General features: G+C 39.4%; 1 protein-coding gene and 1 pseudogene across 1 annotated transcript in view; one reads left to right on the top strand and one right to left on the bottom strand.

The window, feature by feature from the left end:
- Positions 1-26,304, top strand: part of PTPRB (protein tyrosine phosphatase receptor type B) — a 142,001-nt gene that overhangs the window by 13,952 nt on the left and 101,745 nt on the right. Inside the window, exon 3 of the mRNA XM_008256785.4 lies at positions 1,257-1,489. Coding sequence (XP_008255007.3) covers positions 1,257-1,489 — 233 coding nt within the window. The remainder of the gene's footprint in view (positions 1-1,256; positions 1,490-26,304) is intronic.
- On the bottom strand, positions 18,233-19,645 carry LOC100342877 (serine/threonine-protein phosphatase PP1-gamma catalytic subunit pseudogene; annotated as a pseudogene).

Genomic DNA, 26,304 nt, shown 5'->3' with positions numbered 1-26,304 from the left:
CTTAACCTTCTGTTTTACATCATATAAAATACATCAGTCAGTTGAAATCCACATGAAAAGGAATAAGGCTCAAAAGCAAAGCAGATCAGAACAGGGAAAAATGTTATCATTAATTGCTTTTTTAAGGAATCCCCACCTAGCACACACTAAATGCTTAATAAATAGCTATTTGCATGATTGAACAAATAAAGGAATGGTGAAAATATAAAATCTGCTCTGCTGGTCTTCAAGCCAGAAACTATTCAAAATTATTGTCACCCAATTCATTACGATGTCATGAGTTTTTAAGGTGTAGAAAACTCACAATCTATGGAGTTGATAGAAACCTCTAAATCTGTCACCTTGTCCCATAACTCGCAGAGCTTTGTTGGGTTATAGCATATAATTGTGCTCTAGAGTCTTGCTCCACAAAGAAGAAGGGGACCCAAAGACCAGGAGCATCAGAATGCCCTGAGAGCTTGTTAGAGATGCTGAATCTGACGGTGTCTACTGCCTCAGAATCTGCATGTTAGCAAGCTCCTCAAGTGAATGCGAGCACATTTTAAAATTTTGGCTTGGTGAATGTAATTCATAAACCATTTTTTAAATATGGGAAATTCAGCCTTGCAAAACAAAGCTATAAATTAACCCCATCAGCTCACAAATTTTAAATCAATTTGCTCTTGCAAGTCACTTATAAAATGATTTCAGGCTCATATAATTAGAAACAGGTGGATCTGTGGTTAAAGAGATGTTATTACTTTCCAAGAAATTGTTCATGTTCATGATGAAGTTGAGTCCATAACAGTGATTTTCAACCTGGTATTTTGTTGAATGCCCTTTGAAAATTTGGTGAAAACTATGCCAGTATACCACAGAGGAGAAGTGCACATGCTCATAGTCACAGAATTTTGCATAAAGCTTTTGGAGATTCATGAACCCTTCTGAAACCAGTTCAGTGACCCTAAATGTATATAGAGTAATTTTAATTCTATCTTCTGTGCAGAGCTGGATTTCTTTTTCCTGATAGCACAATTTCCACAGTAGTCTCTTTCTCACATAAAATTGATAGATGGATAAAGGATGGGTCAACTGGATAGGGCAAATGAACATTGCCGTACACATGAAGGATCTTTGTTTTCTTCTTGTATCTGAAACTTATCTAAATGCCCATTAGTGAAGAGGTCTTTTTTTTTTTTTGTAAGCAAAATTGCTTATATGTGAAAAATTCATTAGACAAGAGAGTAATTTTCCCAACTGTCCTTTCTTTGCCTCAGCTGGCCTGGGAGCAGAAGTTTCAGTGAGGAGCCCTAGAAACACAGCTCCTCCTCAGATCCCTACTACTTTTAAAGCAGTTCCATATCACCCAGAACACCGCATCAGGAACACCACAGAAAACTACAGCCAAAGCAGCAGCCTGAGGCATCATCCTAGCCTGCCCATGCCTGGAGTTACAGACACATCATGGGTTCCGTCAACTACTCGGCCATTCTCCAGCACAACAAAAGAGGTAAAAAGAGGGGGTGTGTGGAATGTGATCAGAGAACAGTCTCAGAAAATCCATTGCTTGAAAAGACTTGCTTTGCTAAAAATGCCACTGCTATACTAGGGAATTAGGTGGTTGGTGTCCTGCCTGCTAATTATATAAGAAAACATTTTACATAATGAGAAGAATTTTTCAAATGGATTGAAAACTTCTGCATTTTTGCAGGCAAAGATGATGAGATCACTGTGGCATAACTGCACTCCTACAGGTTAACCACATTTTGTGATTCATAGTCAGGGTTCATGATCTTAACACACAGTCCGACAGTAGGAAGTAGAAATTGAGAACTGTACTTTCCAGGTGAATATATATATATTTAGCATTTCCACACCAATATCCCCTCAAGCCTGCAAGTAACCTTCATTGGTCTAACAGGAGTGGGGAACCTTTTTTTTTTTTCTGCCAAGGGCCATTTTAATATTTGTAACATCACTTGCAGGCTATACAAAATTATCAACTTAAAAACCATCCAGCTATAGATTTATTGACTTTCCAGTTCAACCTGCAATTGCCTTGGCAGGATCAGACCAAATGATTTCTCCGGCCTTGTACAGCCTGTGGACCAGATATTCCCCACCCGTGAAGATGACAGATAAATCAAATGGCTGAGAAGCAGAGGTGCCACACTCACAGGAGCATGTTCAAACAGTGTTCCTGTTTCAGTTGTTCATCCCTTTGGTTTTGCTTTTCTTTTGGAGCTTTAGGTCACCATTTAGGCAATAATAGTGTACAACAAATCAAAAAAGTTAAGGATTTACTTGGCAGTGGTCAGAATTTTTTCTTAATAAACAACCCAAATAATTTGAAGTCAAAGATCAAAACTCTTCACATGACTTAACATCCATTTAGTGCTCTAGTTCCTTTTGTGTTGTGCAAAATTTAATATTGCACATGGTGTCCCAGCTGGTGAGTACATACTTCATTTTTGATCACAAAACAAATAGAGCCAGTACATTGAACAACTCACAGGACTTTATTTTTACCTCTACTTTTCCTTTACTATAAATCTTCCCTGTGACCTACTTCTTCCCTTGCCTCTGAATAGAAGTTAGTAAGGCCCTAATTACTTTTCTGGACACTGCTTATGTCACTTTAAAATTCAATACTCACTCTCAATTCATTAACAAAAATATCCACTCCAGGAAATAACCCAAACTCTAAATTTGACTTAAATGTAAACTTCTCCTCTCCCATCACTTCACCCACTTTGGACTTCAAGTAGGAAAAGAGGAGCATGTCCAAATTCCCTTATTCCCCACTTAGGTTTTGATCCATCTCCCGTAGCCTGATAATTATGGTTTCAGATCTGTCTGGGCTTGGGAAATGCGGAGCAAAGACAGGAAGTGGGAGCCAGCTATGACTTAAGGATGCCATCATGAACTGGCACTGTGCTCTTCCTAAATATACAACTCCAGAATGCTTCAACCTCTGATGGGAGTGAGGAATTCACCACTTAGTCTTGAAAATGAATGCTTCTTGGTGAAGCACCTCCTCATTTTGGCTGAGTGAGCCTCAGTCAAAACTTCCATTTGAACATCAGTTTACAAAAGTACACATTTACCTCTGAGCTTAATTATATATAACAGTACCTGGGAAAAATTAACTCTATCAAATAAGAAACACACTCAACAAAAGCTACCATGGAAACAGATTTGCCTGAAGACTAAAGGGTTGTCTTTTAGCAAAAAGAGTATTCTCTTTTTTTTCCAAGTTTGACCACTGTAAATACAGAGATACTCAAGAGGTGGTTGGGCTTTGTTGGAATGAGCCAGGACTGACCAGCTGCAGAGCTCTGTTGCAGGTGCACCATCCACTGGGCCAACCCTGCAGTGTGTTACAGAGCTCACGTGATCCAGGGCCAGAGCTTGGATCATGGCAAACGTACTGAAGATTTTTTAAGCCTTTTTCCTGGAGTGAAATCTACTGCATGTTTTATATGAGCTCCCAGATTGTGCACCAGAATGACTATATGGCCAACTATAAAAGTTCCAGATTGTTCTTGATGCTTAGGCAAAATCTTGACTATGTCCTTGGAAGCTCATGTGTAAAAACTGTGGTATTTCCAAAGACAGTTTCTACAATGGCAGCTTTCCATGACCAACACCTCAATGGAGGTATCCCTGCTAGATCATTATTTGATTAGCCGGAGCACTTACTTTACAATAGTACGCTATAAATGACTGTAGTAGACACTGAAGAATAAAAATGAGTTATTTAGAAATAAAATGCCTGTCCTTGGAAAAGAGTTTTGAAAAGTACCCTACGTTAGTAGAGGACATCTAGAAAAGTGTAGAGGAGAATAGAATCAATCCACTTAGTTGCTTGGAGTTGTGTGAAATAAAATCTCGTTGTGTCAAATGTTTCCTTATCAGACAGCACCTGCTTTGTGAGAATTTGGGATTAACAGAGTAATTGAGCTGTGAGTTATGGTGGTCTGTTTTTGAGTGATGACAAATTGAATATGAGTTTTTGGAGGATAAGGACTATACTTATTCAGTTTTGTATCGCCAGCACTTAAATAAAGGTTTGTGGGATAGAAGGGGTGTGGGGAGGAAAGATATGGCATGGAATTGAGCAAAATGGAGTGGAGGGGAAGGGGAATGGAATATAATGGAATGGAGTGGAGCAGAGTGGTGTCAAGTAGGGTGGAGCAGAATGGAATAGAAGAGAATGGAATAGAAGGGAAGCTGAGTAAAGTGAGGCAGAGCAGAGTGAAGTCAAATGGAGTAAGGAGAATGGAAAGAAATGCTGGAATTTGAGTAGACTGAATTAGTAGAGACTGAATTGGTATGGAATTGTTGATTACTTGGTTAGCAAACAATTCATTTTCTGCACATGTCCAAGTGTGATGGTCTTATTCAGTGGCCGTGATTTTTATTGCCTAAATGTTTTGAGATGTATGTGTATCTAATGTTTAATGTGTTTATATTATCTAGTATGTCTACCATTCATGAGCTAACTACACTGTTTTTTCTCTTCTATTTTTCCCATTTCATATATTTTATTTATATTATTTATATTTTTAATTTTTAAAACTTTTATTTGACATGATTGCACACACTTCTGGGTTATAATCAGATGTTAGAATACATGTATGCAACATGTAATGATCAGATCGGGGTACTTGGTACATCCATCATTTCTACATATTGGCAACATTCAAAATCCTATTAGTCATTTTGAAATGTACAATCAAATGTTACCAACCATAATTACCTTAAAATGCTACAAAACATTAGAAGTTGTTCCTGCTATCCAACTGCATCCCTGTACTCATACAATCTTTTCTCACTCCCCATTCTCACTCCTTTTCTCAACCCTTCCCAGCCTCTGGTAGCAATATTCTACTCTTTGACTCTATGGGATCAACTCTTTAAGCTTCCACATGTAAAGGAGAGTATGCGGTATTTATCTTTCTGTGCCTAAACTGTTTCATGTAACATAATGGCCTCCAGTTCCATCCATATTGCCACAAACAACAGGATTTCATTCTTTTTTATCCATTTCATCTTTGTATTCCCTTTGAATCCCCACATACATGCACTTAAAAATGCAAGAGAATAAAATGAGAGGAGGCAGGGATGGCTTTCCCAAGTTTTGTGACTTAGTAAAATGTTCTCTCACTCAATAAAAATTTCTGGAGAACTGAACAGGGATCAGAATGCAATGATAGACAACGCTGGGCTTCAAGGTCAAAGCCCTGACTTCCTCTTACTAACTAGATGACCTGAGAAAGTTGCTTAAATTCTCTCAGCCTTGATTTCTTCCTCTATAAAATGGAACCTTTGCCTCTCAGTGCTGTTGCAAGAATTGAGAGAGAAAATGCATGTAAAGGGCTTATTACATACCTGCTACTTAGAAAGCATTAGGAAATTATACCTGTTATTGCTATTCTTATCTAGAAAGCAGAGATGAATGACCAAATTGTTTGTCCTGAAGGTATTCACCATCTGCCAAGGTGTTGAGGGAAACAGAAAGATACATAGGCTTTTACAGAAAACAAAATAGAGGGTTCTGACTGCTATGGAAGTCAAAATCATTGAATGTAAGATTAGCACCCTGCTAAGAATATAGAAAATTTCAGAAAATATAAGAACCTGTAATAATTCCCTCTTGTACAGGAACTGAAAGTATATTGACGAAGTTCTCAAATATGAGCTTTTGAATGCATTCTTCATCCACAAATAATTAGTTCCTACTCACTCTTTTAATTAATGACACTATTATCTGCCATTCTTCTTATTCCCAAACACATATAATCCATAATAGAATCACAACCTTTGAGATAGAAATTTAAATAAGAATGAATAACAGCTGAAATAATAAGATTTTATGCTTAGAAATGATACTGCATTATGACTAACTGAAAGTTATAAAGAAATCACAGTATTCTAGACCCACAATCAAATGATGATTTGAGGTTGGAGCGTGGGACTGGGAATGGGGTTGGAGCTGTTACAAAACACTTTCAAAAAGCTAGTGGCACATTCTTGTGTCTTTCCTTCCATCAGAATTCCTTTTAGTGATAATGAAGAAAATATAAAGAAATGTTACAAAGTACCTGCCAAGAGGAATCTAGGACAAGAAAACAGTGGTTAATGGCTAGAACAGTGAGTGCTAAGCATGTCCATATACCTGGGTGGTGGTACTTTCGTACATTTTCCACCAATGGGTAACAAACTTCCCCCCACACTTAGTGGCTTAAAATAATAGTGGTTTCCAATTCCTCATTATTTTGTTGGTTGCATGGTGGTTCCTCTGCTGCTTTCTCCTGGGCTCACTCTTGCAGCTGCTGTCAACTCCAAGGGTCAACTGATTGAAAGATCGACATTAGCCCCAGTTACATGAATAGCACTCACTGCTGACTGCAGGCTAGGCATCCAGATTCTCGTCTTCATGGTCTGTCGTGCTTCAGTAAGTTTTCTCAGCTTCCTGTTCAGGATGGTTTAGGGCAGCCTCACAACAAGGCAAAAGTGGGAGCTCCAAGTCTCTTGAGGCCTAGACTCTGGAATCACACAACATCACTTCTTTTTGTTTGTTTGTTTTTGTTTGTTTGTTTTTACAGGCAGAGTGGACAGTAAGAGAGAGACAGAGAGAAAGGTCTTCCTTTGCTGTTGGTTCACCCTCCAATGGCTGCCGCGAGCGGCGCACTGCGGCCGGCGCACCGTGCTGATCCGAAGGCAGGAGCCAGGTACTTCTCCTGGTCTCCCATGGGGTGCAGGGCCCAAGTACTTGGGCCATCCTCCACTGCCTTCCTGGGCCATAGCAGAGAGCTGGCCTGGAAGAGGGGCAACCGGGACAGAATCCGGCACCCTGACCAGGACTAGAACCTGGTATGCCAGTGCCGCTAGGCAGAGGATTAGCCTATTGAGCCGCGGTGCCGGCCCACACAACATCACTTCTAATGCTGTATTGGTCCATGCCAATTATATGTGGTTCATGGTAGAAAATAGAATTTACTTCCTGAGCTGCAAAGTGAAATTGCAAAGGGATGTAAATGCTGAGTGGGAAGAATCTACACCATTAAACAGACTACCATTGGATTATTACTCTTTTTTTGTCTTCATCATCCTTCTCTCTACTTGGCAGGTGCCTAGCAGAAATAGAAAATGGTTAACTACTTGCTGAAGGTCAAATGAATAGGGAGTAACAAAGCAAGAAGAGTACACACATACACAAATACATGTGTATGCATGTACACACACACACACACACACACACACACATATCTCTGGACACCTAGTCTCCTTACTCACTTATATAGAGTGCCAGTTAGTGAAGGTGAATGCCAAGGAATATGTGATTTAAAATCTAGGAACTAGTCATTGATGCTGCTGCAAAAGTTGTCCTAAGTTGACTCTCTTGGGATCAGAACATACCCAGCCTTCCTCCCTTTTCCTCTTTTTTTCTCACATGTGTACCTGGTAGAGTGGGGGTATAACTTTGAAAGGGTCAGTATTTAGCCTCAAAATTCTGTAATTCTCTCTCTCCCTCTCTTCCCCTCTCCCCTTTATCTCTCATCTCTCATCTCTTTATCTCTTCTTTTTCTCTCTCTGCCTTCCACTCCATATTCCCCAACCTTGGACATTAAATAAATTAATACACATCACATACCTTGAGCAGAAAGCATCTTTGTTTTAACAAGCTGTCCAACTCACTGGCATGTAATTTTCAGTTTGAAAATCACTGACCTAGATAAATCTAGTGTCCCTGATCCATAATATCTCCCCTATGGACTTGCAAATGCCTACCTTTTCACCATTGATGGCACATTCATTCACTGTGTTAAGGAGATATGGGAGAGGGGAAGGTATTATTAAAAACTAAATAATCACATAGAGGGAATTAATTAATTACAGCCTCCTACTGTTACTTTGAAGAGAATACATTCTTTGAGGACTGAGATTAGCGGTAGGTAAGTGGAGTTTGGGGAGATAAGGTACTACTGGTAGCCTCTAGGTGTTTTGTGTTAATTAAGCAAAGATGCTTCCAGGCACAAAAGACTTCGTGTCTTCATGTGCACAAAACTTGGTAGTGGAACAAGAGCTGGATTTTAGCCCCCTTGCATTCCTTCTGCAGGGCTTCTGTCTATGTGACCTACAGAGATACACAGTGTCCCTCTGCACAGTCCCAGTTGTAGATCAAGCCAGATGGAGCTGTCAGAATGTGTCCGGCATGATCCAGCCATTCCCTGTGTTTGAACTAACATGGATATGGCTGAAAGCTTCAGGAAGTCAATCTGTTAGGAGAGCTGAGCAGTGGATTACAGGAGGAGGAGTTGAATGTTAAAAGTAGCCTCCAAAGGGAGAGAGGTGGGCCTTGAACTCCACTGTGACATCAAAACTTGGCCAGCCTCCATCTATTGTCTGAGCAGTACACTCTCAGGAGAGGTCTCGTTTAGAGCCACTCTTGGCAACATGATTTTAGAGCAGGTGGATTGATACAGAGATAAAAAGTTAAGGCTCTAGGGCCAATTAAACTGTTTTAAATCCCAATGTATCATCCACTAGATATTCAACTTAAGTCAGACTTACTGCTTGTTTGAAATAAGGATGATTATGGGTGCTGTATCTGCCTTATAAAACAGTTATGAGGATTAAAATCTAGTTAAACAAAATGCTTAGTACATTGCTATGCTTAATAAGTATTCAATAGTGTTAGCAAATGACACTAGCTTTTATGTAGCCTTGCTTCATCCTTCCAACACTGCCTAATTTACTATTGTAAAAATCAGATGTGTTAACATATTATATGAAAATGCTTTGAAAGGGATAAGATGCTGAACATGCATGTGAAATGTTATGGCTTGTTCTAGTAGTCCTAAATCTCTGTAAATCTTGTTTGGAGGTACACCTCCTTCTTCCCCTCCACACCCTGCCCTTGCCCTGGCCTGGGAGAGGAATTGCATTTCCTTAGTTCATGAATAGCCATTGTGGAACTGGTCTGGGCTTTCACAGTTCTCTGTTTCCTTCCACTTGCCTTCAAAGAGATCACAGCCCATTTGAGTCTCCAAATAAGTGAGGAGGCAAATGCAGAAAACACCCATCTCCTTAACATCTCCAGAGTCAAGGGTAGCCGGTTAAAGTATGCAGGGGAAACAGTCTACTGTCACCACTATTCTGTGGACAGAAATAAAAATGGAATAACATTCCCTTTTACTGAGCAAATGCCTAGAGGGAGAAGTGCAAAGATGCAGAAAAAAATCCCTAGTCACACCTCATAACTCTTAGATTGTCTGGTGTGCATGGGATGAAAGATAAAGAGATTTAGAGGATGCTAATACTTAAATTTTGAAAAGGCCATGCAGAGTAACATGTTGGGAACAGGGAGGACCTGTGTTTCTAAAATCCTAATTTATGATTAGGATTATTCAAGCCTAATTCTGACATGGGCTACAATTTTCTAGGTGTGCAAGCTAAAGTGGATTACCTTGAGCCTAAAGCACAAATATGTTTTACAATTCACTTAGCTACTCCATCTTTAAAATCTCAATGATTATTCTTTTCTTTCATTTTCTTTAAGTAATGAGTAATTTCCATTGCTTTCTATTTTTTTGCACAAAAAGGGTGTGTTGATATTTTATCACAATATAAGTCCCATGCACATAAAGCACAACCACAAAACAGACCACGTGCATTGAAATGGGCTCTTCAATATGCCAGTATTTCTCTGGCACTTTGGTCTTCCTGGACCGATGAGGTACACCTCCAGGCAGTGTTGATGCACAGGGGAGAGTGCATGGCAAAGGAAAAGGAGATCAAAGGAGAAACCAGTATGTAATGACTGAGCAAGATAGTTCATGATTCCCACCCCTTGCCACACATATGTCAGGATCACCTGGTAGGGTTGGTAAAGACACAGATTCGAAGACTCCACCTCAGACCTGTGGAATCAGAATCTACTGAGGTAGGACCTCATCACCTGCAGTGTGAAAATCTCCCAGAATGATTTTCATAAGCAATTTGGTTTGCAGTTCATTGGAGAATAATAAACTGTTTTTTAAATGAAAAGCAAGAAAGAGGAAATATTGCTGGGGAGGTATAACCTGGGTCTAATTACAAGGAGACAGCAAACAAATCAATATGGAGGAAGATGCTATACGAATAACCAAGCTGTGTCATTCAAAAAGTTGAATGTTGGTGTGGGCATCTGTCCTACTGGTCAAGACGTTGGTTAAGACTCTAACCCAGAGTGTCTGGGTTAGATTTGCAGCTCTGGCTCCTGACTACACTTTCCCAACAATAAAGATGCTAGGAGACAGCAAGTGATGTCAAGAGTTAGGTCCCTGATACCCATGGGGAAGATTTGGGTTGAGTTCCTGGTTCCTGTTTCAGGTTGGCCCAACCCTGGACATTTGCAGGAATTTAGGGAGTGAGCCAGCAAATGGGAGATGTGTCTGTCTCTCATTCCACCTCTAAAATTAATTCATTCGTTTAAGGAAAATGTCAAAGTCATAAAGGTCATTTTAAAAGACTGAAAATTGCTGCAGATTAAAGCAGACTATGATATTTGGCAACTAAGAGTGACAGGAGACCCTGGACTGGATCCTATATTATAGAGAAAACAAAAAAAATACTAAAAAAGGTTATTATTAAGATCATTGATTAAACTGAAATGTGGACTGTGGGTTTATGTATTGTATCAAGTTTGAATTTCCTGAATTTGGTAACCTTACAGAGATTTCACACTTACTTCAGGATACAATAAAAGCTATTTTGAAATGGGTCAAGTAAAAATATGTATGGAGAAAGAAAGAGTGGGTTTGAATAAGTATACGTGGAAACAGTACAATTCTTATACTTTACCTATAAACGAAATTATTTCAAAATAGATCAGCTTTTTAAATAAAACCAGTAAAGATGTTTATATAAGGGTCTTCAGAGTGTAGAGTCTGAGGGATACTACTGAGTGAGGTATGAATCAGTGCTTCAGACATACTAAGATCTGCCTACTTCAAAGACAGAGGAAACACAGGGTGAGAAATATTGATGAATTCATAAAAACTGCAGTAAAGCCAAGGGTCGGAACTAGCAGATGAGCCAGCTGATAAGTGTAACGATATGAAAAATAAATGCTGGGAGAAAATGTGAAGTACTTTTTTTAAGATAGATTTTTTTTATTTATTTAAAATGCAGAGTGACAGGGAGAGACAGAGGAAGGTGGAGGAAACGGAGAGCTGGACCAGGTGCCTGAAACTCCATGTGGGTCTCCCACATGGGTGGCAGGAACTCAAGTGTTTGGTCATCATCTACTATGTTTGCAGGCTCATTGGTGGGAAATTGGATTAAGAGTGGAAGTGCCTAGACTCAAATCAGCACTCAAAGCTGCTTAATCCACAGTACCACAAAACCCACCCCTACTAGGTACTTTAAATCTCTAGAATTTATCCCACCTACTCATTGACTACACCCTCATAAACACAGAAAATAACAGCTTTGGAACCCAGTTGCTATAGAGTATGGTGAAAATTAACTGAAAGGAGAAATACTAAGAATTCTAGGAATTATATTCGAAGTAAATTTTTTTTTCCATTCTTCTCACCCTTTAAAGGTGGGACTGGCAGCAGATTACCACCATTTCTAAATCCAAATGAATTTCCACCCCCAAGGGAGCTTTCTTTTGGAAACTGAAGGTACCTATTTTTCTATCAAAGCTCTTCTTGCTTGGTATTCCTAATTGATCTAAGCCCAAGAGCACAGCCCTGTGTGTAGCTGTTATGAGTGCCTATTGTTCTTTTGTATGTCCATAAGCATCTATATTTGCTCCTCTTTTGTCAAGGCTGTACTTTCAGCACAGACCAGCAGAGCTGTAGAGAAACTACAGCAAGTGTTTGCCCCACTTAGAGTTTTGACCTTGGTGTCTAGAACATGGACATAAGGAATGACCTCATGAAGTCAGGGTCTGTCTGTTTGGAGCAGGGGTTCATCCTAAGTCTTAGTACTAGATGTTAGAATATGTGATGCTAAGGGTTCCATATTTTCATTAAAACAGCTAGAGAATAGAATTTTGATCAAGATTTACAAATACTTTGCTGTGCCCTTATTTAGTGGAATATGAATGTTTACACTGTCAATATACAAGTATACAACCAGTCGCCATCACCTGGGGATGTGGGAGAGAAAGATAATGAAGAGATAAGACATCTTCCTTCAAGGGGTCTATAATCTACTTGATGTTTTTGGTATCACGTTTTTCAAAACCATGATAAGATTCTTTGATCTTCTGCTTTGATCACTGTCAGCCTCAACACTCAAGAGTCTCTACATCCTATGTGTGTCCATTCCAGCAGAGAAGGCTGGGATAATGGAGCTGTGTGGAATGCGACCTGACCCAAGATGTAGGCAGAATATGGACCCAGTATGGCCTCCATATTTTGATTGTTTTAAGGGGAAATCAAAATCCATAAGATATTCTCATTTTCTCAATATTGCCTCCTTATTTCAAACTTTTAAATGTTAATATCTCACAATAAGAGGCAAGATATTTGATCACCTGTGCCGATCAAATAATGCTTCCTTCCTGTTTGTGACCTGTGGAGAATCTACAGGAAATAATGTTCTAGTGAGGTGATGCACAAAATAAAAATAGCCCAGTCTGTACTGCCAATCATCATTTTGCGAGTGAGATGAAATGGGTGACTGTTTGTTACTGTTTTCCTTTTCTTGAAAACAAATAGTATCATAAACCATGTCTTGTTTATCTACTATCTTAGGGCTATGAGAATAAATGTTTGCAAAATCATGACCTAGCTCCTGAAACCATAATCTGCAGCCCCCATTCCCATACAGACTGTCAACTACCCCTTGACCTGGTTCTTATAGAGAAGACTCATTTTCAGGCATGGAATGGGAGGCTGGGGTGTAACCAAAGATATAGCAGAAGTCTTGGTATTGAAAAAGTGATTTGACTGCAGTCATATCTGGTTTTAAGTCATTTGACTGTGTGTGGTTACAAAGATACAACAAAAGCTATCCAAACCATGTTTTTTAAAAATAGGGGAGGGGAGGAGGATGAGAAAATGGTATAGATACAGAATATCAGGAAACTTAAGAGATGTGTCTTACAGAGAAGGTAGAGCAAGGTGTTTTACATATCCCAGTTTTCCCTCACAGAATTAAAAACAAATCTTGGCATGGCCAACAGACTGAGCAACCATTATATGTCTTTGTTGATGAACTACTGAAGAGTTTTTCTTAGGTACAAGATCGAAAGAAATGATGATTTTATTGTCACTTGGGATGATCTTGGAAGACATTCTCATTCCCTAGTCCAGCTAGGTGTTCAGCATCCATGTTAATTTTAGTGCTAGTCAGAGAATATTATTACTGCTAGTCATCACAGAACCTCACATTTATTGAGCTCTTTAGACAGGAACGGTACTGTGTATATAGCATGTACCTCTCAACCTTGCAATTATTTTCCAAATGCTTTTATTATTTACATTTTTCTGGAGACTTATGATTTAGGAAGTTTAGCTAGAAAGTATCTCAAACTTTATCTGTAAAGACAAAATATAATGGTCATGGTCTTTTAAAAAGAGCTGTTTATCGGAATTAAGATTTCTTACATTTTTATGCACCTTTTTAAATGCATAATATTTTCTGCAAGTTAAAATTGTATACCCTTTTAAAAATTTTATTTAAGTTATACAAGTTTCATATATTTCATATATACAGATTTAGTAGCATAACGGCACTTCCCCCATATGCCCTCCTATCCACACTCCAACCCCTCCCCCGCTCCTTCTCAGATTCCCACTCTTAATTTTTACAGTGATCTATTTTCAGTATACTTATGATCATATAGTTAACCCTATTCTAAGTGAAAGAGTTCAACAAATAATATGAAAAAGAAATAATACAAAACAAAACACTGTTCCTCAATAGAAGAGACAAAGGCTGTAAGCAGTCATCGATTTGAAGACTGTTTTACTCCAACACATTACATTTCAAGTATTCTATTAGTTACCTTGGATCAGGGATAACATATGATATCTTTCTGGGACTGGCTTATTTCACTAAGTATAATGGTTTCCAGTTGCAACCATCTTTTTGCAAAAGAGAGGATTTCATTTATTTTACAGTTGAGTAATGCTCCATAATGTGTATATATCATGATTTCTTTACCCAGTCAACAGTTGATGGACATCTGGGTTGATTTCATATCTTAGTTATTGTGAATTGTGTTGCAATGAATATGGGGATATAGATAACTTTTTCATATACTGATTTGGTTTGGTTTGGGTAAGCTCCCAGAAGTGGAATGGCTGGATCATAAAGTAAATGTATATTCAGATTTCTGAGATATCTGCATATTGTCTTCCACAGTGGCTGCATCAGTTTTCATTCCCACCAAAAGTGGACCAGAGTACCTTTTTGCCCACATCCTCACCAGCATATGTTGTTTGTTGATTTCTGTATCTGAGCCATTCTAACTGGAGTGAACAGAAACCTCACTGTGGTTTGATTTGCATTTCCCTGATGGCTTGTGACTCTGAGCACTTTCTTATATGTCTATTGACCATTTTAATTTCTTTTCTTGAAACATATCTGTTCAAGTCCTTTTCCCATTTCTTAACTGTGTTATTTGTTTTGTTGTTGTTGAATTTCTTGAGCTCTTTATAGGTTCTGAATGTTAACCTGTTGAGTAGTTTGCAAATATTTTCTCCCGTTACGTCAGTTGCCTCTTCACTTTGCAGAGTATTCTGTTAAAGTGCAGAAGCTTCTCAGCTTGATGTAATCCCAACTGTTAATTTTGGCTTTGATTGCCTGTGCTTCTGGGGTCTTTTCCAAGAAGTCTTTGGCTCTGCCAATGTCATGTAGAGTTTCCCCAATGATCTCTAATAATTTGATGATATCGGGTCATATATTTAAGTCTTTGATCCACTTGAATGGATTTTTATGTCAGGTGTAATGTAGGGGTTTTGCTTCATACTTCTGCATGTGGAGATCCAGTATTCCCAGCACCATTTGTTGAAAACTCTGTCCTTGCTCCAGGGATTGATTTTGGCACCTTTGTCAAAGAGAAATTGATTGTAGATATATGGTTGATTTCTGGAGTTTCTATTCTGTTCCATTGGTCTGCAAGTCTGTTTCTGTGCCAGTACTAGGCTGTTTTGATTATAACAGCCCTATACTAGGTCTTGAAATCTGGTTTTGTGATGCCTCCATATTTTTTTTTTGTTCTTTAAGATTGATTTAGCTCTTCAGGGTCTTTTATGCTTCGATATGAATTTTAGCATCATTTTTTCTATATATGAAAAGAATGTGCTTGGTATTTTGATTTGTATCACATTGAATCTGTAAATTGCTTTCATTAGTATGGACATTTTGATGGTATTGATTCTTCCATCCATGAACATGGAAGATTTTTTCATTTTTCTGTGTCTTTTTCATTTTTTAATGTTTTATAATTCTCATAGTAGATATTTTTTGGGCTTGCTTAAATTTATTCCAAAGTATTTAATATTTTTGCAGCTATTGTGAATGGGAATGATCTTGGAAGTTCTTGATTTTCATGTGCTGATCTTATATTGTCACTTTACCAGAATCTTCTGTGAGTTCTCAGCCATGGCATTGTCTGTGTATGCAAAGGCTGCTCATTTTTGTTTTGATTATATATCTTGCTACTTTACCAAACTCTTCTATGAATTCCAATAGTCTCTTAGTGGAGTCTTTTAGATCTTCTATATATAGAATCATGTCATCTGAAAATAGGGATAGTTTGACTTCCTCCCTCCCAATTTGTATCCCTTTGACTTCGTTTTCTTGCCTAATGACCCTGCTAAAACATCCAGGACTATATTGTGTAGCAGTGGTGAGAGTGGGCATTCTTGTCTCTTCCCAGAACTTAGCGGGAAAGCTTTCAACTTTTCCCCATTCAATAGGACACTGGCCATGTGTTTTTCATAAATTGCCTTGATTGCGTTGAAGAATGTTCCTACTATATCCAACTTCCTTAAAGTTTTCATCATGAAAAGACATTGCATTTTATCAAATGCTTTCTCTCCATCAATTGAGATAATCATATGGTTTTTGGTCTTCAGTTTGGTAATGTGATGTATCACATTTATTGATTTGCGATTATTGAACTATCCCTGCATACCAGGGACAAATCTTGTTTGGTCTGGTGAATAATCTTTCTGATGTGTTGTTGTATTAGATTGGCTAGTAATTTGTTGAGGATTTTTGTGTCTAAGTTCATCAGGTAAATTGGTCTGTTCTCCTTTTCTGTTTTTTTTTTTTTTTTTTTTTTTTTTTTTTTTTTTTTTTTACAGGCAGAGTGGACAGTGAGAGAGAGAGACAGAGAGAAAGGTCTTCCTTTGCCATTGGTTCACCCTCCAATGGCCGCCACGGCCCGCGCGCTGCGGCCGGCGCACCACGCTGATCCGATGGCAGGAGCCAGGAGCCAGGTGCTTTTCCTGGTCTCCCATGGGGTCAGGGCCCAAGCACTTGGGCCATCCTCCACTGCACTCTCTGGCCACAGCAGAGAGCTGGCCTGGAAGAGGGGCAACTGGGACAGAATCGGGCGCCCCGACCGGGACTAGAACCCAGTGTGCCGGCGCCGCTAGGTGGAGGATTAGCCTAGTGAGCCATGGCGCCAGCCTCCTTTTCTGTATCTTTTTCAAATTTAGGAATTAAGGTGATGATGGCTTCATAGAAGGAGTTTTGGAAGATTTCACCTCTTTAAATTGTTTTGAATAGCTTGTGAAGAATTGGAGTTTGTTCTTTAAATGTCTGGTAGAATTCAGCAATGAAGCCATCTGGTCCTGGGCTTTTCTTTGTTGAGAGGTTCTTTATTACTGATTGAAGTTCCATCTTGTTTAGTTTCTATGTCTTCATGGCTCAATTTTGGTAGGTTTTATGTGTCCAGGAACCTATCCATTTCTTCTAAGTTTCCAAGTGTGTTGGCATACAGTTCTTTGTAATAATTTCTGATGATGCTATTTATTTCTGTGGTATGTGTTGCTATATTTCCATTTAATCTGTAATTCTATTGATTTGGGTCCCCCCCCCCCTATTTTTTTTGGTTAGTTGTGCCTATGTTGTGTCAGTATTGTTTATTTTTTTATTTTTTTCAAAAAATCAGTTCTCCATTTCTCTGAACTTTGTTGGTTTTTTTATTTAATTTTGTCTGTTTCTTCTCTAACGTTAATTATTTCTTTTCTCCTACTAATTTTGATTTGGTTTACTGTTGTTTTTCTGGGTCCTTGAGATGTACTGATAGCTTATTTATTTGATGCCTTTCTAATTTCTTGATGTAGGCACAAATTTCTATAAACTTTACCCTTAATACTGCTTTTGCTGTATCCCATAAGTTTTGATATGTTGTTCAGTCTCTATGTGTTCAAATATGTTCTAGAGATTCTGGAGTTGTTGATTTCCAGCCTTATCCCATTGAGGTCAGAGAAGATGCATTGTATGGTTGCGATTGTTTTGAATTTGCTGAAACTTGCTTTATGGCCTAGCATGAGGTCTTTCCTAGAGAAAGTTCCATGCACTGGTAAGAAGAATGTGTGGTCTGCAACTGTAGGATGAAAAGTTCTATAGATATTCATTAGGTCCCTTTAGTCTATAGTGTCAATTAACTATTGTTTCCTTGCTGATTGTCTGTCTGATTGATCTGTCTATTGCTGAAAGTGGGGTAAAAGTCTCCCATTATAAATTGTATTAGAGTATATGTCTCCCTTTGGATCCATTAACATTTCTTTTGAATAACCAGGTGCCCTGTAATTAGGTGCATGTATATTTATAATATATCTTCCTGTTGAATTGATCCCTTAATCATTACATAGAACCCTTATTTGTCTCTTTTAACAGTTTTTGTACTTCCTCCTTCCCAAATAGACAGTCTATTTTGTCTGATATTAGGATGGCTACACCATTCTATTTTGGTTTCTGTTAGCATGGAATATCTTTTTCCATCATTTCACTTTCAATCTTTGTGTATCTGTCTTTGTGAGATGTGTTTCTTGTAGGCAGCAAATAGATGAGTTTTGGTTTTTAATCCATTCAGTCAGTTTGTGTCTTTTAACTAGAGAATTGAGACTTTTTTGCATTCAAGGTGACTATTTATAAGTAATGACTTTGCCCTGCCATTTTACATAAATCTCCGATTATTGTTTTTGTATCAACAGAATGCATTTTATGACAATAACATGCACAGATCCAGAGCATCCTGGAGCTCTTTATATCCTAAGGAAAATGAGCATTTACATTATTCATGGGATGGATTGAGTTAAAAAAACAAGATCAACTGTACACTCACCCTCAGACAGAACCAACTGTCCGGGGAGTGCAGCTTTAACACCGTCATTCAAGCTGTTTGCAAAAGGAATAGAGAATTAAAAAACTAAACTAAACAAACACTTTTTCTGGGGAATGGAGTCTTTCATTTGCTGTTATAATCAGCAAACGCCATTCATGAAATCCAAAACAGAAGGAGGAGCCCCCACAGACAGATCTAGCTGGGCAAGCTGACCGTACACATTACAGTGTCAAAACAAAGGCTGCACACTCTATGTTACAAGTCCCGACTAAGCGGTGCCAAAACGACACCTATTTCTTTGCTTGCTTTGTGATCATACCCCGTGGAGGTGTTACAGGTCTCGTGGCATTCGGCTTCTTTTTCTCTGCAGGCTTTAAAATCTGAAAGGAACACATTAGTGTTTCATCCACACTCATCATGGCACCTGCATTGTCAAACTCTCCACAATAGTTGGGTGCAGAGAAAGAGTGACCAACTGTCTCTTTGCAAAAAACTCATATCCATCTTCAACCACCTGGTGGGCTCTACATATAAGATCCAAATCATGCTTATGGAGAAATTTTGCAACCACTTCTGCACTGAATGTGAAGGACACGCCTCTGTCATTTTCACCCCAGCCTAAGACATCTTTATCGGGGTCAGACCACTAAAGATCACAAAGACCTTGATCTGGCACATCAGTTGGTCACATAATTCACCGAATCTGCTCCATAGATTGAAGATCTGGTGATAAACCTCCGTGACAGCAGAAGATTTTCTCATCCATGATGGCTGCTATCGGTAAACAGTTAAAACAGTTTGTGAAAGTTTTCCATAGTTTAATGTTGTATCTTCTTTTACATTCATCATAAAATCCGTAAGTCCTATTGATGCTGGCACATTCATGGTTCCCTCTGAGAAGAAAAAAATTCTCGGGATATTTGATTTTGTAGGCCAGTAAGAGGCAGATCGTCTCCAGCGACTGTTTTCCCCTGTCCACATAGTCCCCAAGAAACAGGTAGTTGCTTTCTGGCGGGAAACCACCGTACTCAAAAAGTCGCAGCAAATCATAGTATTGTCCATGGATGTCACCACATATTTTGAGTGGTGCTTCAAGTTTTAGTAGTATAGGCTGACTGAGAAAGATTCTCGAGACTTTAAGCACAGTCCTCTGATTTCATTCTCCTGTAGCTGAACATTCTTACCAGGCTTGGACCCTCTCACTTCCAGCAGCCATTGGATGATGCTGTCGATCTGAGTTTGTCTATATCCGCCATCGCCTTCCCACCGCCGACCCTCCTGCAGCGGCGCAGCCGCCAGCTCGTCCCTGGGACTCACACCTCCTTTCCACACCACGAGCACAGAGGCGGCGGTGGCAGCAGCCGTGGCGGGACACACACACACACACACACACACACACACCGCCCAGCCGCCCCACTCCCTGCTTTCTCCTTCTCGCCCCACTGGAACCACGAGAAGAACAAATCTCCTATTATTTACTATGGATTTCCTTTTTACTTTTACTGGGAGATTTTCTCCCTTTACTGTCTTTCATACTGATGACCATGCTTCTGTTTTCTGTGTGCAGCACATCCTAAAGCATCTTCTGCAGGGCTGGATGGGTGGTGACAAATTCTTTCAATTTCTGTTTGCTATGGAAGTCTTTATTTCACTTTCATTCATAAATGAGAGCTTTGCATGGTACAGTATTCTGGGTTAACAGTGTTTTTCTCTTAAGACTTTAAATTTATCTCAGCATTCTCTCTTATCCTGTAAGATTTCTGATAAGCAGTCAGCTGTGAGTCTAATTGGAGATCCTCTGAAAGTAATCTGGTGTTTCTTGCATGCCTATTTTGGAACATTTTCTTTGTTTTCTGTGGAGAGTTGACTGCAATGTCTCATGGTAAAGAGCTTTTCTGGTCATCGCTATCAAGAGTTCCATGTGCTTCCTGTACTTGGATGTCCCTTTCTTTCTCCATATTTGGGAAGTTTTCTGAAATTATTTCACTAAAAAGGCCTTCTAATCCATTCTTTCTTTCCATGTCTTCAGGAACTTCTAAAACCCATATGTTGGATCATTTGATAGTATCCTGTAGATTTCCAACAGTGTTTTTTAGTTTTCTAATTTCTTCTTGCTTTTGGTGTGACTATATGATTTCCTGTGCTTTGTCTTCTAAATCAGATTTTCTTTCTTCTGCTTCACCGATTCTGTTCCTAAGGCTTTCCACTGCATATTTTTTTCTATTGAATTCTTGATTTCCAATATTTCATTTTGATTTCTCTTTAAAATCTCAATTTCACAGGAAAAATTTTCTTTTGTGTCAGGTACGGATTTCATTAGTTCATGCATTTGCTTCTGGTTACTTCTAAGTAATCTTATGATCAATTTTTTAATTCTGTTTCTGGCATTTCTTCAGTCTTTTCTTCACAATCTAGTATTAAAGTGTTGTGTTCTTTTGGGGGCATCATGTTGTCTTCCTTATTGTTTCTTGAATTGGTGCATTTGTTATTCTGCATTTGTAGAGATACTCCTTGGTTTCTTCTTGTTTTTTGTTTATCTGCTGTGGAGATTTTATCATTGGACTGTTCCTCTGTGGATGAGTAGAGTGTCTGCTTTCAGTGAATATCTAGAGACCATGTGGTAGGTTTGGCCAGGGAGCTCTGTTCAGTTCTCCAGGGTGAAGGGAGTATCTAAGGTGACACACCCAGGTTAAGCATGGTAAATCTCCTCTTTTTTTTATCAGAGGGGAAGTGTGTTCTGCTCTGTGGGTGTAGAATCAGCTCACCTCCTCCCTTCAAAGGAGACCAGTCCTGAGCAGTATCCCCAGTGGGTATAGTATTCATCAGCTCTGTCACAAGGACCACACAAAGTATCTCTGCAGTCCTCAGTGTCAGCACAGATTCCCCAGAAATGTGCCTCACTAGGTAACCAGGGAACTCTGTGCATGTGGAGCCTCCCACAATGACTGCCCAAAGTCCCAGCCACACCCTGAGCCCTCTACACAGCCCCAGTGTTTTCTCAGTCCCAGTACACAAGCCTCCCACAGTCATGAGCACTCTGCCTTCTGTCAGTTCTCCCCTCCAGACTCAGGAGTCTCTGCTTGGCTGATTGCTGGGCACAGACAGGAGCTGGCATAGCTGTTACATATATCCAAAATGGCGCCCACCCTCTATTTGCTTGTCACCATTGCAAGGTGATTGGGGAGAAAGAGAAACGTACCCTCTCTTTTTTTTTTTCCTCAGTTTTGGCATGTCCATTATCTCCTTCAGAGCTCCAAGCTGGATTCCCTCAAGGCTCTTTCCACAGTTTCATCACCAATGGCTAAGGCTGGTCACTATACTCTAAGGCTGGTGCTGTGGTTCTTGGTTGCTGGGGTTGAGTTGTACATGTCTCTAACCTCCATGTAGGTTCATAGTGTCCCTCTTATTTGTGTGGAATTTCCTCTGCCATTTTTCCCTAACTTGTCCCTGAGACTACAGTCTCGCCACTTTTTTAAACCATCTTCTCCTAGACTAGAGCAGTAAGCTCTCTCCCTATTCTCACTTACCATTTCTTTACTTCTACCAATTTTGGATTTGTTTGTTGTTGTGTTTCTAGTTCCTTGTGTTGAGTGATAAGTTTTTTATTTGAAATCCTTCTGGTTGTTATTTTTATTGCCAGCATTGATTGCTGTACACTTCAGTCTTAGAACTGCTTTTGCCATACCCCATAAGTTTTGATATGTTATGTTTATATTTTAATTGGTCTTAAAAAATTTTTTATTTCCTCCTTGATTTTTTTTGATCCATTGGTTGTTCACAAGTAAGTTGTTTAATGTCCACATACTTGTGTATTTTTAAAGTTTTTCTTATTACCAATTTTTAATTTTATTGCATTGTGGTCAGAAAAGATGCTCAGGGCTGACTCTGTGATATAGAATGTTAAGCTGCCACCTGCAGTGCTGGCATTCCATATGGGCATTGGTTTGAGTCCCAGTTGCTCCATTTTAGATTCAGCTCCCTGATAATGCACCTGGGAAAGCAGCAGAAGATGGGCCAAGTGCTTGGACCCCTGCCACCCACTTGGGAGATGTGGAAGAGGCTCCTGGCTCCTGGCTTTGGCCTGGCCCAGCCCTGGCCATTGCAGCCATTTGGAGAGTGAACCAGTGGATGGAAAATATCTCTCTCTCTCTCTCTCCCTCCCTCCCCCCCTCCTCTCTCCTCTTTCCTCTCTCCTCTCTCCTCTCTCTATATATCTCTTCCTTGCAAATAAGTAAACTAAATCTTACAATGAAAAAAGAAAAGATACTCAATATGATTTCTATTCTTCTAAATGTTGAAAATTGTTTTGTGACTGACTGATTGATCTATCAATGATCTATCCTGGAAAAGGTTCCATATACTGTTGAAGAATATGTGTTCCATAGTTGTTGGATGGAAGTTTCTGTAGATGTCTGTCTAGTTGATAAAGGATGCCCATTTAACCCTGCTGTTTCTTTGCCGATTTTCTGTCTAGATGATGTGTCCATTTCTAAATGTGGAATGTTAAAGTCTTCAATGGTTATTATATTAGAATTCATCTTTCCTTTTAGGCCTACTAATATTCCTTTATGTATTGGTGTGCTCCAATATTGGGTACATATACATTTATATATATATATGTGTGTGTGTGTGTGTGTGTGTGTGTGTGTGTGTGATTTCTTCTTACTAGATTGATCCCTTTATCATAATATGATCATCATATAATGACCTTCCAGTTCTCATTGTTAATACTTTTGATTTAAAATCTATTTCATCTATTTTGTCACATAAATCTGTTGATATGTTGTTCACTAGAAAGTAGAAAACTCCTAAGAGGGGGTAGTCCATTCCTACCTGCTGACAGGCTCAGATTCCTTGTCCTGTTTCCATGAATGCCATGGTGCTAGTTCACATCTGGAGTCCTCAGCCCTCCATGACTGGTACAGCCTGTGGGTAGATTGGAGTTCACACTGTATAGCCTATGTGCCATTAAGGTATGCTTACTGTCCAATGCTGCCCGTTTCTGTGATGTTGGCTTGTGCATAAGTCTGCTCAACCAGGACCATAGAACTCCACTGGATGTTGAAATTTCTTTTTTTTTTTTCCTTCACAATTAATCTTCTCTCTCTTTAAATTCATTACCCTTCCCTCTCTTTCTCCTTCTCTTTCCTCTCTTCCCTTCTAAGGATGCTTTTTGAGGCATCCAGCAGAAGAATATTTAGAAGGACTTGATTAGAGTATTTATGCATGTAACAATCTTCACTGGGCAGCTACAAAGATTCATTCACTCATTGAACAAATATTTATTGAGACTCTACAACATGTCAAATCCTGTGTGAGAAGAGAAAAGCAAAAACTCAGCCTAATGGAATTCCCCCAAATGACCAGGGAAGGCAGATAGTGCACAAATACATGAGCAATTAGATTATTACCAAGTGACATTAATACTCTGAATGAAACAAATAGGTCTCTGAGATGAAGAATAATAAACACTTGTTCCATGTGAGGTCAAATAGAACAAGGCACTGAAGGAGTGTGTTTAAGCTGGACCTGCAGGATTGAAAGGAGGACCACCAAACAAAGAGCCTGGTGGGGACTGGCCCAAGAAGAGGAAATAACAGGCACCAAGTCTCTGGGGCAGGAAAAAGTCCCACAGGGGTGTCTCCAAAGCCTAAATCAGAGCCTGGCATGTAGTAAGTGCTCATTCAGTATTTGCTTGCCCCAATTAACTTGGAATCCAAGAACCAAACCACAGCCAACTGTGGTGACACCTGTCCTTAATAATATCTGACTATGGGCAAGGGTAGATTCTGTGGGAGACAAAGAAAAAGAATTACCTTTGTAATTCTTATCAATTTACTCTGCAATGAAACTATTACTTGTGCTGTTGGTAGGATTCAACTGCCTCATAATCAGGCTTAATATGGTAACAATATTGATAATAAAATATATTACAAAATTGAGTGAAAGCCTTGCTGGGATATAAAACGTATATATGGAAATGACTGACCTGAGAAGGAACTGGATCTAGTTAATTTCTGTGCTGGATGGTTCTGCACGTGTTTGTCACAAAGTAGCAGTAGACCAAGAGGGAAAAAGAATAATAAAGCTAGTACAAGAATATGAAAAGGGTAAACATTTGGCACTGTGGTTAAAACAGCATCCATGTCCCATATTGGAGAACCTTAACCCTAATCCTAACCGTCTGGGTTCCAGTCCTGGTTCAGCTCCCAATTCCTACTTCCTGCTAATGTATGCCCTGGGAGGCAGTGGTAATGGTTCAAGTACTTGAGTCCTTGCCACCAACCTAGAAAGTCCTGGGATCCTGCCTTAGCTGAGATGTTGCAGGCATTTGGGAAGCATAACAACGAATGGAAATTGCTCTCTTCTTTTTCTCTCCCTCCCTCTCCCTGTCTCACTCCCTTCCTCTCTGTCTCACCCTGTCTCTGATTCTCTTTGTCTTTTAAATAATAATTTAAAAGGAAGAATATGACAATTTTATAAATGAGTCCTAGGTCAAACAAGTTGTTTGCATTAGTTTCTTTTTTTCTTTTTTTTAAAGATATTATTTATTTATTTTAAAGGTAGAGTTACAGACAGTGAGAGGGAGAGACCGAGAGAAAAGTCTTCTGTCCGTTGGTTCACTCCCAAAATGGCCACAACAGCCAGAGCTGTGCCGATCCGAAGCTAGGAGCCAGGGGCTTCCTCCGTAGGAATGGGGATGTAGGGGCCCAAGGACCTAAGCCATCTTCTTACTGCTTTCCCAGGGTATAGCAGAAAGCTGGATTGGAAGAGAAGCAGCCGGGACTAGAACCGGCGCCCATATGGGATGCCAGCACCACAGGTGGAGGATCGGCCTACTGTGCTACCGCACTGGCCCTGCATTAGTTTCTTTAAATCTATCTCTATGCCACACTTGCTTCTCCAAATGTTAGAAACCTTGTGCTGGTACTATTGCTATATCTGTTCTACAAGTGGTACAACAAATGCTTGGGTGGATATGATCATTTTGCTTTAAGGGATCCATGTAAAAAACCCTGGGAGTGACTTGTGATATTATTAAATACACAAATGGGTATATATCCATATATATGAGATACCAATGTTAAGTATCTTATAATTTTTCAATCTCTTATTGGTGGAAAAGTAATAGGCATTCAATAGAAACATTACTTCAAATTCTGAATTTTAATTTTTTACCAGGCTATAAATGGGTAGTGTTGAAACTCTCTCTTTCGGCTGGGTATGACAATAAAGCTCCCTCCCAAACAACCACACAATCTTGAGTGTGAACAACTGACGCTTTGCAGTGTGCTGTGTGGCTAAATGTTGAGAGTCAGTAGAGTAAGTGTTTTTTTGACGCATTTTTGACTTATGATATTTTTGACTTACAATGAGTTTATTGGAATGTAATCACATTCTAACTCAAGGCACATCTCTATTTTGGTTTTCGTCCACAGTTTCTGGCTCACAGCTCCTATAATCCATGTAATTTCCTAAGTGACTAGAACAATAAGGGTGTCTTTTGTTATACTATTTGGCCTTTTGTCCTTGGTTCCTGAAACAGCTCTGGGTCAGCTCCAGGATGGGAATGGGGGCTGGTTTCCAACTGAACCAGCAAGTGCTTAGAGGGCGGGAACTCACAACCCTGCTCCCACCTCTGAGGAGGGAAGAGGGATCAAGTTTGAGTTGAATCATCAATGGCCAATGATATAATCAATCATGCCTTTGGAATGAAACCTCCATAAGAGCCCAAAAGAACTGAGTTCAGGGGACTTCTAACAGGTGAATAAGAACACAGGTTCTGGGGGGTGACCCACCCCAAGTCTACAGGAACAAAAATGCTTCCTTCACCCAGCTGTTCATTGATATCCTTGGCAATAAACTGGCAAATGTCAATATAAAATTAAGGTAGTAGCTCTCAAGAGGCAGCTCCTGGTCCTCTAGTGACCAGTTGTGTCATTTAACATCTATGTTCATAATGTGACAAGATCCATGCTTTCAGCCATGGCTGCATTATAACATAGGTTTTC

This window comes from Oryctolagus cuniculus, chromosome 11 (assembly GCF_964237555.1).
Source record: "Oryctolagus cuniculus chromosome 11, mOryCun1.1, whole genome shotgun sequence".
Taxonomy (NCBI): Eukaryota; Metazoa; Chordata; class Mammalia; order Lagomorpha; family Leporidae; genus Oryctolagus; species Oryctolagus cuniculus.
This window is presented reverse-complemented; position numbering and strand designations above follow the sequence as displayed.